General features: G+C 31.1%; 2 protein-coding genes across 15 annotated transcripts in view; one reads left to right on the top strand and one right to left on the bottom strand.

The window, feature by feature from the left end:
• Window positions 1-661: 661 nt before the first annotated feature.
• Window positions 662-14,004, bottom strand: part of LOC119638013 (LIM domain-binding protein 3) — a 31,303-nt gene continuing 17,960 nt past the window's right edge. For 2 of the 12 annotated variants that reach the window (XM_038034536.1, XM_038034539.1), the window contains exons 5-10: window positions 5,641-5,841; window positions 5,478-5,557; window positions 4,863-4,922; window positions 1,504-1,654; window positions 961-1,011; window positions 662-872 (exon numbers count right to left, since the gene is read on the bottom strand). In XM_038034536.1, coding sequence (XP_037890464.1) covers window positions 786-872; window positions 961-1,011; window positions 1,504-1,654; window positions 4,863-4,922; window positions 5,478-5,557; window positions 5,641-5,841 — 630 coding nt within the window. In that variant the 3' untranslated portion in view covers window positions 662-785. Of the gene's footprint in view, window positions 873-960; window positions 1,012-1,503; window positions 1,655-1,860; window positions 2,595-4,862; window positions 4,923-5,477; window positions 5,558-5,640; window positions 5,842-12,284; window positions 12,662-12,731; window positions 12,833-14,004 lie in introns of those variants that run through there. The other 10 variants (XM_038034538.1, XM_038034540.1, XM_038034545.1 and 7 more) reach the window with 9 other exon arrangements.
• Window positions 6,815-9,721, top strand: LOC119638012 (cell division control protein 6 homolog). Of its 3 annotated transcripts, none has more exons than XM_038034535.1 (3): window positions 6,815-7,092; window positions 7,198-8,642; window positions 8,715-9,721. In XM_038034535.1, exons 2-3 carry the CDS (start codon window positions 7,385-7,387, stop codon window positions 9,131-9,133), a joined length of 1,677 nt encoding a protein of 558 aa, XP_037890463.1. In that variant the 5' UTR covers window positions 6,815-7,092; window positions 7,198-7,384; the 3' UTR covers window positions 9,134-9,721. The 3 variants fall into 3 exon arrangements, with proteins under 3 accessions (XP_037890463.1, XP_037890460.1, XP_037890462.1); XM_038034532.1 differs by having other exon boundaries at window positions 7,194-8,642; XM_038034534.1 differs by lacking the exon at window positions 6,815-7,092 and having other exon boundaries at window positions 7,125-8,642.

Genomic DNA, 14,004 nt, shown 5'->3' with positions numbered 1-14,004 from the left:
GAAACTTCGGGAGCTTGGTTGGGAAATTTTAATGCATCCGCCATACGGTCCGGACTGGGCACTAAGCGATTATCATCTTTTTCTTGCATTGCAAAATTTCTTTAATGATAAAAAATTGGAATCTAGGGAGGATTGTGAAAATCGACTACTAGAGTTTTTTGCAAATAGAGACCAGGACTTCTATGACAGAGGCATTTTGAAGTTACCTTTAAAATGGCAACAAATCATACAACAAAACGGTGCATATTTGACCCAAAGCGGACAATCCGAAGCATGTTAAATAAAGTCCTGAAATTCATACAAAAATAATGGATTTCTTTTTCCCCAAACTAATATTTTTAAGGTTAAATAAAACATCACTGGTTTGGTGGTTTAGAGGTTTGTTAATTATTATTATTGTTATTATTACTACATATTTTCCATTATTTTTTTTCTTTCCAAGTACAACTTTTCTTTGAATTAATTTAAAATATATTCAACATAGAGATGAAATAATTATTAAAACTTATCGTTGCATCTGAAAAAAAAGCTTTCTAACACAAATTTTTTCGTAGTTTATTACATACATATAAATGGTCGTTTTTGTCAATTTCTTTTTTTTTATATGGTTTTAGTAAAAATTTCTGGTATCGTTAGTGTTTTCGTTTTATACAAATTTGTCTGTGTGTATGTGTGTGTACGTTTTTAAACAATTATTTCTTAGTAGAGTGTGGTGATTACAAAGTGTTTTTTGTGGTGAATCTTTTTTTTTTTTTTTGTTTTTTTTTTAGTTTTATATTTTTGTTTTAATATTCCGATGCACCCAGCACACTATACATCAAGCGATTAAAGGCTCCACTTTGACGTATAGTTTCGTCGTGTGTATTTACCACCTGAAAAGAGGGAAAAAAAATCTCGATGATAGATACAATAGATCAAGCAGAGATAAGTGATCTCAAGCATAATTTCGAATTCATTTACATTGTACGGCGGACGGGAAACGGGCGTTGATGTTGATACTGGTACTGACTTCTTTTTATTTAAAATTGAAAAGAAGAAATAAAAGAAGAAATGAGAATGTTCTCATTAAAAATTTTGTGGAAAATTTAGATCTTATGATTATAGGTATTAATGGTTTCTGTTGCTGCTTTTTCTTATGATATGATTACATTTGAATTTTAGTATACATAACCATTTATTTGTTAATTGCTTTTAGTTAATGCGATTCCAAGAGAAAAAAATAAAAAAATTATAATGATACTAGTCCATTAGTTTTCTACTTTACTAAGGATTAAGAAAGAGCGCGTGACGTTGTTTTAAAAGAATTTGCAGGCAAATATGATTGTAAACAGTATAAAAAAGAAAAGAAGGAACAATAATTAAACTATGACTTTTATTATTATTATTATTTTTTTTTTTATTTTCTTTTAAGTTTTTTTAACGTTACATGTCCGACACACTTAACAAACAATTTGAGAATTGAATTGATGACAGATGGTGACACATAGAAGCTTACGACCTTACCTTTCCTGGAACCAATTTATTGGGATGGAAGACCTTCGGTTGCACTGGCACCGTTACTTCCTGCATAACGTCGGTATTACCATAGCTTTCTTCCTGGATAGCTTTAAATGTCTCGCTTTTCGATGGATCATAAAGGACTGTTTTCTTGTAACTGCAATGGGCCGGTCGGTAATCGTGGAGGTATCGTTGTTGAAGATAATAAAACAGGTCGATTGTTGTTTTTAAGACGTTTCGTATATTTAATTTATTTATTTTTTTATGATTTTTTGTTTTCGTTCAAATTGTTTATTATTTTCATCGAGAATTTCAAATTTTTTTCAAATATATTTTTATATTTTTTAGAGCGAAGAGAAAGAGAGAGAGAGAGAGAGAGAGAGAGAGAGAGAGAAACAGGATGTGCACAAAATCCGTTAGAATTTTAAGTATTAAACGTTTGGAAATAATTATTCTGAATGACGCACGATATCGAATTGTTTTAAATGAAATTTTTTGTTATGCAACCAATCTTACGCCTAATTAAATTAGCATGTATTTATGCACATATTTATAAATAAATAATTAAATGAACTTTTGTGCCATCAACAAACCATGGTTAGCAGTAGCATGACATAAAAGCTTCTTAAAGCTTAATCAATTTTATTTTGAAATATTTTAATTTTTTTTCGGTTACGATAAATTAATGGAAATGATATGATAAGGAAAAATGAGATATATTGGGGTTGACATAATAATCCAAGTCGACAATTAAGTGTGAGCGTGGTAAGGAGTTTATGATTGAGAGAGCCACAGTTTTTATAAGCTCTTTTAATGATAATGAGAATAGCGTTACACGGTAATTAGGATTACGATGACTGCGTGTTAAGTGTGTTAAATGTCTCGCTTTCTATATGATTCTCTTCTTTGTTTTTGAATTTCGATTTTTTCTAGTTATTGCTTATTATTGCTGTTACTACTCGATTTTTTAATGACGATACAGTTGCTCCAGCTGCTTTCCACGCTGTTCTCTTTTTTGCTGTTCTTCTAGTTCTTTCTGCTTTTGTTGCTCCAGTATTTTATATTTTTGCTCCAGGAAAGATAAATCGATGAAAATTCTAATATTAATCGTGCAGCTAATTCTTCTTAAGACTACTTTTCATAAAAAAAAAGAAAAGTTCTTTTTTCTTTCACGCTTGTTTTTTATTTTAGTTTTCATTATATTGTTCGTTTTGTATGCTATTGGTTTTGCTGGTTGTGTTGTTACAAAATTTTGTAAATATTTGTCAAATAATAAGAGAAAACATAATACATACTTTCAGGGTTAATATTAAAAAAAAAAATCATATAAGAGCAAGATTTGAAAATTATTACAAACTATTAATACAGTAAAGGGAACCATTCCAAGGCATTTTAACGGATTATTATTCGTCTACAATTTGAACCATTTTTGCTGTATAGTTTACGGGATCAGTAACACATAATACAGCATCGGCAGAGGAAAATTTTTACTTTTTAATCTTGTGTCGATAAGTGGAAATTTGAGCTAAATCAGTTCTCAGGTCTGTCCGCAAATACCATACGAAATATATATACATATATGAAATCAAAAAAAATATATTTATAAAAATCATGTATATCTACCTTTTATTTCTCGCAATTACCTATACGGAATTTGCTAAATTTTTAAAGATATGATGATAGCCTAGTCGTAAATCCAATTATGTATGTAATTTGCTCTGTCGGAAATCCTAGACACATAACGATTCGGCGTGACCAGAACAACTTCTCCTTTTTTTAATAATAACGTTTGTGCCATGAAGCTAGATAAAGCTTTAATTTTATCCGTAAAACAAAACATCGAAAAAAGTGAAAACTGATTTTAAGCTTCTTTAATTGTAATGGATACACATAGAATATATAAGGTCTACAAATAAATCCACAGATGGAGCAAAGAAGGAAAGTAAAAACTACTACTTCGAGGAGGAAAACCTTCCCATAATAACGCAAACAAGTTTCTTTTCGTTGTTTTAGCGAGATGATAATCACAGACCATCGCTTTCCTGTCACAATTCCATCTATTCTGTCTTGAACTTGCTACTAATTTTCTTGCTTTGAGCACAGGAAACATTCAATATATCTTTCTCTGCCAAGTGCTTCTATTGCCTACATTGCATTTATTCAAATTTAATATTTCGATAAGTTCTTTTCCATTAAGTGCCCTCTGGTGCCCTCTTCTTTATCAGCCCATCACATCTTACTCACTGACCTTCATCCGTGCAGTGTTGCCAATAGCAATAATTTCGTTTATTAGAGTTTATTAGTAATAACCTACTAGAGCTTACTCGATCTCCTCGAAATCATCATCCATCCAAAGCATCACCAAAAAAAAAAAAAAAATTAAAGCTTATACCCTATTATATTATTCCATGATCTTTATTCAATTGGTAGAGTTCTAAGTTTAGATACGATCTCTAAAGCACTTGCGATCTCTAAAGCGAAAATCTACAAATTTTTTCTCATAAATAACCTTTGACTTCTGTCAGATATCGATCTCCTAAATTATCACAAACGTATTAAACCAATTTAAATGAAGGCATAGATATGTGGAGGGAAAATGATTCCAATCGATTCACTAATTCGCTTATAAAAAGTTTGCAATGAGAAGAATGGAAAATTCGTCTTAGATAAAGACGGACTTTGTTTATCTCTTATTGTGCAAATTCTGGATATTAAAAGAGAGAATGTGGCGCTTGATATTATACGTTTGAGTTTTGTCTATATGCGAACTATATATGAAATTGACGCACAAGTGGATTCACTGAATGCTTTTTTCACTAATAGTCCGAACATTTTTGCAATGGAATGGCTCGTATATATATCTACGATGTTCCTTTGCTAAAAAGTAAAATACGAAGATTAATGAAATCATCAATCTAAGTTGCTACTTCTAACCCGAAAAAGGCTAATTTTCCAGCGGAATTTTAAATCGCGCAACAATATTGTAAACTACAAAAAAACACTAAACAAATTTTTTTTTGTTCAATTTTTAAAGACTTGTCTCTTACCGGGACGAAGGATAGTGTAATAGTGAGAGTTGTATATATACAGGATATGTAGAAGTGCAACGATCAAGTAGGTTTTTAGAGGTGAAGGGAATGCAGTAACAAGCAGAGTTCGTCGTATGTATGAAATGAATGAAAATTTTTTTCGGGTCACTGACAGCCACAGAGCAGAGGAATGCGAAAAATATAATATTGATATTGATTTTTTTTGAAAAGATCATAATGAAACAAAAAAATTAATTTAGAATATTTTATGAATTAATGAAATTTTGACTTATGAATAAAAACCAAAATTTATTATTTATTAGTTTTATTTTTTACCCATCAAGCTTGGTCGGCAAAGGACGATTAAAGACGCTCTTCCTTAATGGAGGATTCACACTATATAACATACATTTAAAACACAATTTGTTGTTTTTGTTTTACATAAGGTCGTACAAACGAGGTTAGAACAGCATTAAATCAACGATTTGTTTTTGATTTATTTTTAAGTTTTTTTATATCATTTTTTTTATTTTATTTTATATATATATATTTATATATATATATTATATATAAAAATCATTGTGTTGTTGTTGTTGTGATGGTGGTTTGTGGTTTTATATATATACAGATATTAAAAAAAAATAGATAAATAAAAAACTTATTAGAACTCGTACTCGTAAACGTGTTATAAAAGATAAATAGAAATAGAAAGATTTTTGTTACCTAATTGCGCATTAGGCTGAGTAGTAAATACAATTTGCATTATTTTTATTTCATAATTGTGTTTTGCAAAGCCAAAGCTAATTCATTGAGTTAACGCTAATTAGTTTTACAATCATTATGGCTGTTAAAATTTATTAAATTCAGTTTCATTCTTAGGAGATTTAGTTTCGTTTTTAAAAGAGAAACAGACAGAATAAAAAGAAACATGTAAGAAGTTGCTGTACTTACGGAACTGTTTGACGTATGGTGTTCTCAATGTTGTTTTCTGAGTACAAACCAATGGGTGAATTGAATTGCTTATGGAACACCTTTTAAAAATAAATGCAAATTAAGCGAATGCATAGTTTCCCACTAGTATTAGTTCTACAAATTTAAAATATAGGAAACTTACTCGTCCGGAATCGGCATCTGGACCAACAACTTTATGCAACATAGTATCAGCAACACGTTGTTTCATCACACTATCGTGATAATCGTGCCCGGGCGGGGCACGCACGGCCGGATTCGGATAATGTCTCAGATAGGATTCTGTGGTAGGAGCATCCTTTTTAACTTTGGCGCCGGGCAATACCAGCGGAGTAGTTCGGTAGGGCTGAAAAAATATAACAAATATTTTTACATTTTTAGTTTGTGAAGGACTATTTATTTATGAAGGCAACGTTATGAACAGTGTATTTTATAGCTCTATAAACTATCATCATCGAAACTACGAATATATTATGGAATGCTTAAATAGCGCTACGAGTTCCCTTTCAAATTGAAATTATTCCAATTTGATTATACATAACCTTTTCTAACTTTACGATATATAAATATAGAACTGCGCGAGGGATGGTTTTGACCAACATGCATAAGCTTATTTTGGTTCCCTAAGAGCCTTTAAATTCCTTTGAACTAAACGTACTAAGTCAAATATATTTTCTTGTCTAATATTATCCAACCCATCACGCCTCACAGTGTCGTATTGATTTTGATTTAATAAAAATATATTCTAAAGTGCACATGTATGCATAAAGACAAAAATAAATCATATCTTTATGTGTGATAATTTATCGCGAAAATTCTTGAGAATTTCAAAATGAAAAATTGAGAACATATGGGTTATGGAATAATAAAAACAAAAAAATTCCCGAAATGAATAAAGACATGTGTGTTTATATGTGTAAATAGAGGAGAGAAGAAAAGAGAATGTAATGATATTCAGTGCTTACTTAATAGTCGATCGTGTTGGCGGTTTGGCAATCGTTAGATATTATATATATTCGCTACTTTACTGAATTTCTGTTTTTAAAATATTTATTAATGCTGTTGTTATTAGGAATATTTGATTACACAAGGTTTGTTCATAATAAATTTTAGTTACATACATTCACACATACATCGAAATATATTTATACGTGTATGTGTATATAGTTTTAATCAAATAGAATAGAATAAAATGCTTCTTATAATTTCAGAAATTTTTTAATAACAGAAGCACACTTCATTCGCTTTTCTTTTTCGCTAACATAGAAATTCTTATTAAAAAGTATTAACCAAATTAGCAAATGTTGTTTTTATTATTTAGATCGGTAAAAAAATTGTCCAACTTTGGAAAATTTTATTATTCCTAGTAGTAGAGATACTTGAGCCGCATATATACACAGTTTCAATAATCATAACTGCAAAACATGGCAATCATCTCCAAATGATTTGCTTTATGAACTGATCAACTAGCCTAAGAACAGCTGATAACAAACACTATAACCTAACTATACTTGAATTTTCATATACAACATTATCAATGATGACGACTTATCGTAATTTAAAAACGCCCGGTCTTCATTATTAATGCAAATCATCCGTAAGTTAAAAAAAGTAATCAAAAACCTTTATTCAATTATATAACTTAAAATACATATTTTAAAATTACTTTAGATCTTTTCATTTAACTTTTTACATAAGTCAGTTTACAGATCGGTCGAAAAAAGTTGAAAGTGAATGCCTTTTAAAATCGCTTACATTTACTGCCGTTCATAAAAGCTAGCATTATTTATTGGTTATTATTAAGTAAACATCTTGCAACTTGAGGTGTTTTTGCCGCGTTGATTGCTTGTTAAGCTTTTTCTGGCAATCATTTGAGTCAATTGACACAAATGGCATCTATACGTCGTTCTGGTAAATTAAATAGTTTGGGGACATCAACTTCTACTACAGCGAAAACTCGTAGGCATATTAGACACGATCGGAATAATCCTGGTTCAGATGAACCAGCCGACACCGCTTCTAAATCCATTACTGATACACAAAACAACTTCGATTTAAAAAATAGAGTGGAACACGCAAAACCAGACGTTCATCAAATGTTAAACACTCCAAGAACCAAAAAAATAATTGACTCATCTAAAAAACGAGAACTTAGTAATATAAGCAAAGCTCCTGATGAAGCTTCTCCACCAAAACAGGCTAAACATCGAAGTCCAGTGGCTCATAAAATGTTGAGTCCGTCACGACTGTTAGATCGTTTAAGCATAAACGAAATGGCATCCGACTCTGATGACGCAAAAAAAGATAAACATCGTTCGTTTCATCGTAACAAATATCAAAATGCTCGATGTATTTTAAACAGTGGCGAAACGAAAAAATTGCCAGGAAGGGAAGAGCAGTTGGAAGAACTCAAGCAGTTCTTTCGAGAACATTTGGAAAATAAGAGTTCGGGTAGTTTGTACGTATCTGGTCAACCAGGTACTGGAAAAACTGCTTGTTTATCACTCCTAATGCATTCGCCGGAGTTTGCTTTGAGTTTGCAAACAGTGTATATTAACTGTACTTCGATAGCTTCAATTGGAGGAGTTTACAAAAAATTATCAGCAGAATTGAAGCTTAAATCTAAAGGACGTACAGAACACGATAATATAACGGCCATACAATGTTATATCCAAAACTCGAAAGATATGTTACTTGTAGTTTTAGACGAGATCGATCAACTTTGCAGCTCAAAGCAATCAATCCTATATACAATATTCGAATGGCCGTCATTACGTAACGCTCGGCTATTGCTTGTGGGTATAGCCAATAGCTTGGACTTGACTGAGCGAACACTTACACGTTTGAACGCTCGTTGTGAGTTGAAGCCGAAGCATATACATTTTCCACCGTACACAAAGCAGCAAATTGTAGAGATCTTTAAGTCACGTCTGGAAGAAGCCGAAGTTTTAGATATATTTCCTCCAGTTACCATTGAATTACTGGCAGCTAAGGTTAGTGCGGTAAGTGGGGATGTGAGAAGAGCTCTTGACATTGGGCGGCGAGCAGTAGAAATTGCGGAGCAACAAAAGAAAGCCGGTAATAAAAAAGTGAATTTACAAAAATTTGTTATGGAAGCGGAAGGAAACATTGAAAATCTGTGTAAAGGTAACCGTCAACTGAATTTTGTTTTGTTTGCTATTAAATATGAAAACAATATTTTAACTTTATATAATAAAGACATACTGGAGCCTGTGCAAGTCACCCATGTAACAGCTGTTGTAAATAAAGTTTATAGCGCCTCACAAAGTCTACACGAGGATATTGAACAATCATTTCCTTTACAACAGAAAATAATGTTGTGCTCGTTGATGCTAATGCTACGTAATCAACGCAACAAAGATATAACCATAGGACGACTACACGAAGTTTACCGCCGTGTTTGTAACAAACGCAACATTCATTCTTTGGATCAGGCTGAATTTGTCGGATTAGTTGACCTGGTGCAAACTCGAGGTATATTGCACATAATTAAAAAGAAAGAACCGCGCTTTGGTAAAGTTCAATTGTCGTGGGACGAAGAAGAAGTTACTGCGGCTTTATGTGATAAACAACTGATTGCTTCCATTTTAGATGACACCGCCTCTTTAAACAACTAATTCATTTAAAATTTTTTTTGGCAAAAAAAATTTAAAAATTGAAATGAATCAGTTGAAATAGTCACTTGTTGGCAAGTTAATCAGTTAATCAATCTTTTTATAGTTGCAAAAGCGTGCTACATTATCTAATTAATTGTATTTAATTTAATTTTTAATTAGTATTTAAATAGTTTCCTGCTTTCGTTTCAGTTATTTTTACACAAATTTCGATACACACAGGTATTAAAGTGATTATTTTCATAAATTAACCTTGATCTAATGCGAGAGCCGTTTATATGTATGCCGACAACAATATCTCTTTATTTGTAGAAAAATAAAACGTATGACTCTAAATGATTTCTGTTTTATAAGAAAGTAGTAAGTGACGCAAGAATTAATAATAGGAAATTAAGAGGCATCATTTGAAATTTCTATATTTATTATCGAGCGATGACGATACGTTCAATATATTATTCAATTTGTGAGAGCGAAAAACGTATTACAAAGTCCTTCTATTGATTGAATCAATCAATCTACTATGTTGTGAATCTCTCTTTCTTTAAAGCCACAAAAATAAAGTTGGAAAACGCAAACTTCACATATATGTTTTTTTATTAAATTTCACTGATCAAATATGGAAATAAAACTTTAGTTTAAAAATGGAAACGACTTTCGAAATTTATTAAAAACTTCAATATGTGTTCTTCGCTAACTTTCGATCTAAGGCAGATATCTACATGAGAAACGGTATAAAGATATAACTTGACAAATTAGTTTATTGACACACCCATCATTAACAGAACAAAAGTTTTACAATCTTATCATATCCATCATATTTGCAGGAAAATGAAATTCTGTATAAGTAAATTTACCTATATTTACCTATATAAATGTATCATCTTGTATTATATTTTGCTTTTTTTAATACCCACTACCGATGGATGAGAAGAGTATTCATTTTGTCAAAACGTTTACAACGCCCAAAAAGAAGGTTCAGATACCTCACAAATTATACCTATTCTCAATCAGCACCATCGAATCGATTTAATCCTGCCCTTCTCTGCAATGTTAATTATAAGCATTCTCCTAACCGCAAAAATAAAGCTATCGATTTCAAGTTTGACATTGAAAGTTCTTCTAAGCATGTTTTAAAATAGGCCAAATCGGTCGAAGGACTCGCTTACAGCAGAACGTAAACCGAAAACACCTTTGTTTTTTAAAAGGACCTAAAATTTGATTTTTTGCTCATTACTTATAAACTATGTCAGATAAATCTGCGAAAATTTGAACATTTATTCTATTGGCGATGCGTATTTTCAAAAACGGAGAAAATCGACTACGCCCATTCAATACTATAGTACGTCATAATTTCTTCTTTTTTTTCAAAACATTTGTAGCTCACAAAAGTAAAACCCCCTGTTGGCCAGTTTCAAATTTGGGATGCACCTAAACATACCCGCCCATCTGAGCAACAGTATCTTGGGCAGACATTCTCTCGTTCACAAAAAAGAAGATATCACCTACAAGCTTGGGAAATTATTTGCAACTGACCCAAACTATTTAAAGAACACGCCTACAACGCCCACTCGCGTACGTAATAAAAACTGTTAACACTTATTTTTTGAGTTTTTTTCATGTTACTCATAAAATACAACATATACACCATATAAATTTTCATTTTTATCATCTGCCGCCGCCCAATATTTGCAGACTATGAAAATTTACTCGTTTTACTCGGATCACGGTGATGGGTATGATAGATTTGGCTACGTCCCAATATAATTTTTTTACTTGTTTTATATTTTGAAAGTTATTTGCATGAAATAAAAAGTAGGATATATTTCAATAATAAATGAAAAAGGGTTTTGAGTAAAGACATTTGACTCTGAACGATAGCAGTATCGCCTAATAAATATTGAAATTGTTATTTTTCTGTTTTACTCGAAGATAGAGGGAAAAAATTGTTTTTCTTTTACTACATAGCGGCAATATGTGCAGTTTTTAACTTAATTTACTTAACACGTTTTTCAGGTAAGCTTAAGTATGATTCGAAGCGAAGCACGGAGACGACGAGATACCTAAAAAAATGATATCCTCTATTTTATAGATATTTGATTTAACGTCAAAGATGGCATAAGGCAAATCCACTGATTTTATTATTACATACAATGTATTAAATCTTTTGCAGTCAGTTTTTCAGCCCAGTCCTCAAAATTACATTTTTTTTTTAATCTAAACGATAATTAATATTCTCAGGCAAAAAGAGGAAAAAAGAAAGTAAATACACTCTTTGCCAATTTAATTTTTTTTTTATTATATGATTTAAAAGCTGAAAATGCATAAATATTTCAAAAAACATTGAATATATTCTTTTTCCTTTGTGTACCAGAACATCTGTTTATATACATATACAGACGTTATACAATATTTTGGCAAACAATATGTTTATATATATATATATATATATATATATATATATATATATATGCAAATATGGTAGAAAAAATGCCAGAATCCCAGAATAGCTCTATGGATTTTTCCAGAATTGCATAAATGACATTACAGAATATGTCTTTACTTATGGTAGAAAAATAAAAAAAGATTTAAGTATAAAGTAAGATGTAGAGAGAGAGAGAGAGAGAGTACTATAGGCAAGTGAAGGCCAGTCTCTGCGGGGCCACCTTGAAAATTTTTATATTTCAATTTAATTATAAAGGAGAGGGACAAAGTTTTAACAAATATTTGGAATTTCTGCCTCTTTTCTAAAATGTACTGTATATTTACACTATAAACCTAATAAATTTAGGTAGCGTTGCGAGAACCAGCCATGTAGGAGGTCATTCAAAGCACGATTGAATTTCTTCTTTCAAATTGTTTACGTTAAGTTTACAAGCCAGCTTATACAAGGTAAGAACATAAAATAAATGTCATAAAATTCGGACTGGTTTTAGATAGATTTTAAAAACCCTGTCTTACTTTCATTCAATATTTTAAACGTACAAAGCGCATAAAAATAATTGATGCTATAAAAGAGTTTCCCCTAGAACTATAAGAAATGTGGTAACAATTGAATGGTATGTGATCGTGTTGCGTGCACAATTTTCTTGTTGAATTATTCGTCGCTTAGCTTGTTTTGTTTAAATTTTAGTTTCAATCTTTTACTAACTCTTACTTGATATTGAATGCATTCGTTTAGATCGGGCTGTTCCCGGTAGTAGTGTGGCGAACCGTTTTTAAATTGTACGTATTCCATTGTCTTTAAAACTCTGTGTATGCGCGCAGATTTTGGAAGTTTAAGGCGGCTATTTAAGGTGTTTCTTTTTTTGTAAAAAAAAAAGAAAGTATTTAATAAATTAATGAAAACCGTTAACTTTTTAACGCCAAATAAAAATTTTAATATGTCCTGTTTTAATTATTAAATTTATTGTAAATAAGTTTTATTGTTTATATCTTCAGCATCCTTTTCCTTGACGAAATCAAATCAAATTTTAATTTACACTCATATGTCGTTACTTGTGTTGTTATTTTTATTATTATTTTCTTTTGTCCATCTATTGTATTTTTTGTAATTTTTAATATTGAAAATTTTGTGTCGAATAATCTTTCAACATTCACTCACTGACTAGCTCTTGAATTCTTCTTCTTCTTTTGTTATAATGTGAACTTAATTTTGCAATATTCCGAAAGCAACTGAATTTTGCAAAATTTTTCAAAAGGCGATGAAAACAAATTTGTTTTTGTCGGAAAAAAATATATAACGTCCTCACCAGAATAGCACAAACGTACACACACACACACATATATATAAACATTGTGTGTATATATATATTTTTTTTTTCTCGCACGTATATATAAAAAGGAAAAATAAATAAATTGTATCCATTAACTATATAACTATGTATACACATGGGTATGTATAAGTACTAGAAAAAAAAAGCATTTTTCAGCCCCCACAATATTTTGGCCAACATCACCTCACTCTTCTTGCTCCTTCTTCATTCCCGTTATATAAAGAAATGTTTCCATGTTTGTTAAGATCTTTTACTGTTGCTTATGAATGCCGTAAATATGTATTCACGTACATGAATATCTGAATTAATATATTCAAACATAAACTTGGACTTGTGTACAATCTTTTTTCATTTCTTTTGCGCGCCCACATTCATTTTGCTTAAATGAAAAACAGCCATTTTCTCTACACATGAATCTTATCGACAAACATTTGTGGTAACGACAGCAGCAGCGACAACATTTCGAATATACTAAGCGGAGAGCTTTACCTGATCATGTTCAAAATCAAGCTATTCAGCCTATTTCATTTCATACTTTTTAACAAATTTGAATGATTGTTAAACATGAGATACTCCATTCAAAATATTGTCCATTGCAAGCCAATGGTTTTCGCATCCTTCGGAGAGTACAGAAATTCTTTGTTAAAACAATAAGTAATCTCTTTAGGCTATAGATGAACATTCACATTTTTTGGACTCCCTGACAAGGATAGAAGTACTACTCAAACGGATCACCCAGAAGACATCGATCGCAATAGTGACAAACAGGAAAAGAGCAGCGCCCAGTAAAAACAAACGGGAAGGTCGTAGATCATTGAGCATCATGAGTTTCGTTCTAGCTTATCGTAGCGTTTCAGTTTTTCATCAAACGTTATAATATATCACTTCTTTCCTTCGAATTAAGCCATGATTACACACATTTCAACATATTCAAAACTAAAAATAACTGTGCTGTGTACATATTGGCAAAATCATGTACATTGTAGCAATAAAACGTAAAGAATGCACTTTGAAAGAGGAAGGTCCCAGCATAATTTAATAGCATAAAGGACAAGTTACGACCTATATATAGAAATTTTGCAAACGCATTATTGTACACGC

The sequence above is a fragment of the Glossina fuscipes genome, unplaced genomic scaffold (assembly GCF_014805625.2).
Source record: "Glossina fuscipes isolate IAEA_lab_2018 unplaced genomic scaffold, Yale_Gfus_2 61, whole genome shotgun sequence".
Classification (NCBI taxonomy): Eukaryota; Metazoa; Arthropoda; class Insecta; order Diptera; family Glossinidae; genus Glossina; species Glossina fuscipes.
The sequence above is the reverse complement of the archived record's forward strand: the minus strand, read 5'-3'. Positions and strand labels throughout refer to the sequence as shown.

Excerpts from the sequence above, each read along its gene's own strand:
- LOC119638012 (XM_038034535.1), top strand. The coding sequence starts at position 7,385 with ATGGCATCTATACGTCGTTCTGGTAAATTAAATAGTTTGGGGACATCA. Across the intron at positions 8,643-8,714 it reads CATTGAAAATCTGTGTAAAG|ACATACTGGAGCCTGTGCAA; the intron begins GTAACCGTCAAC and ends TATATAATAAAG.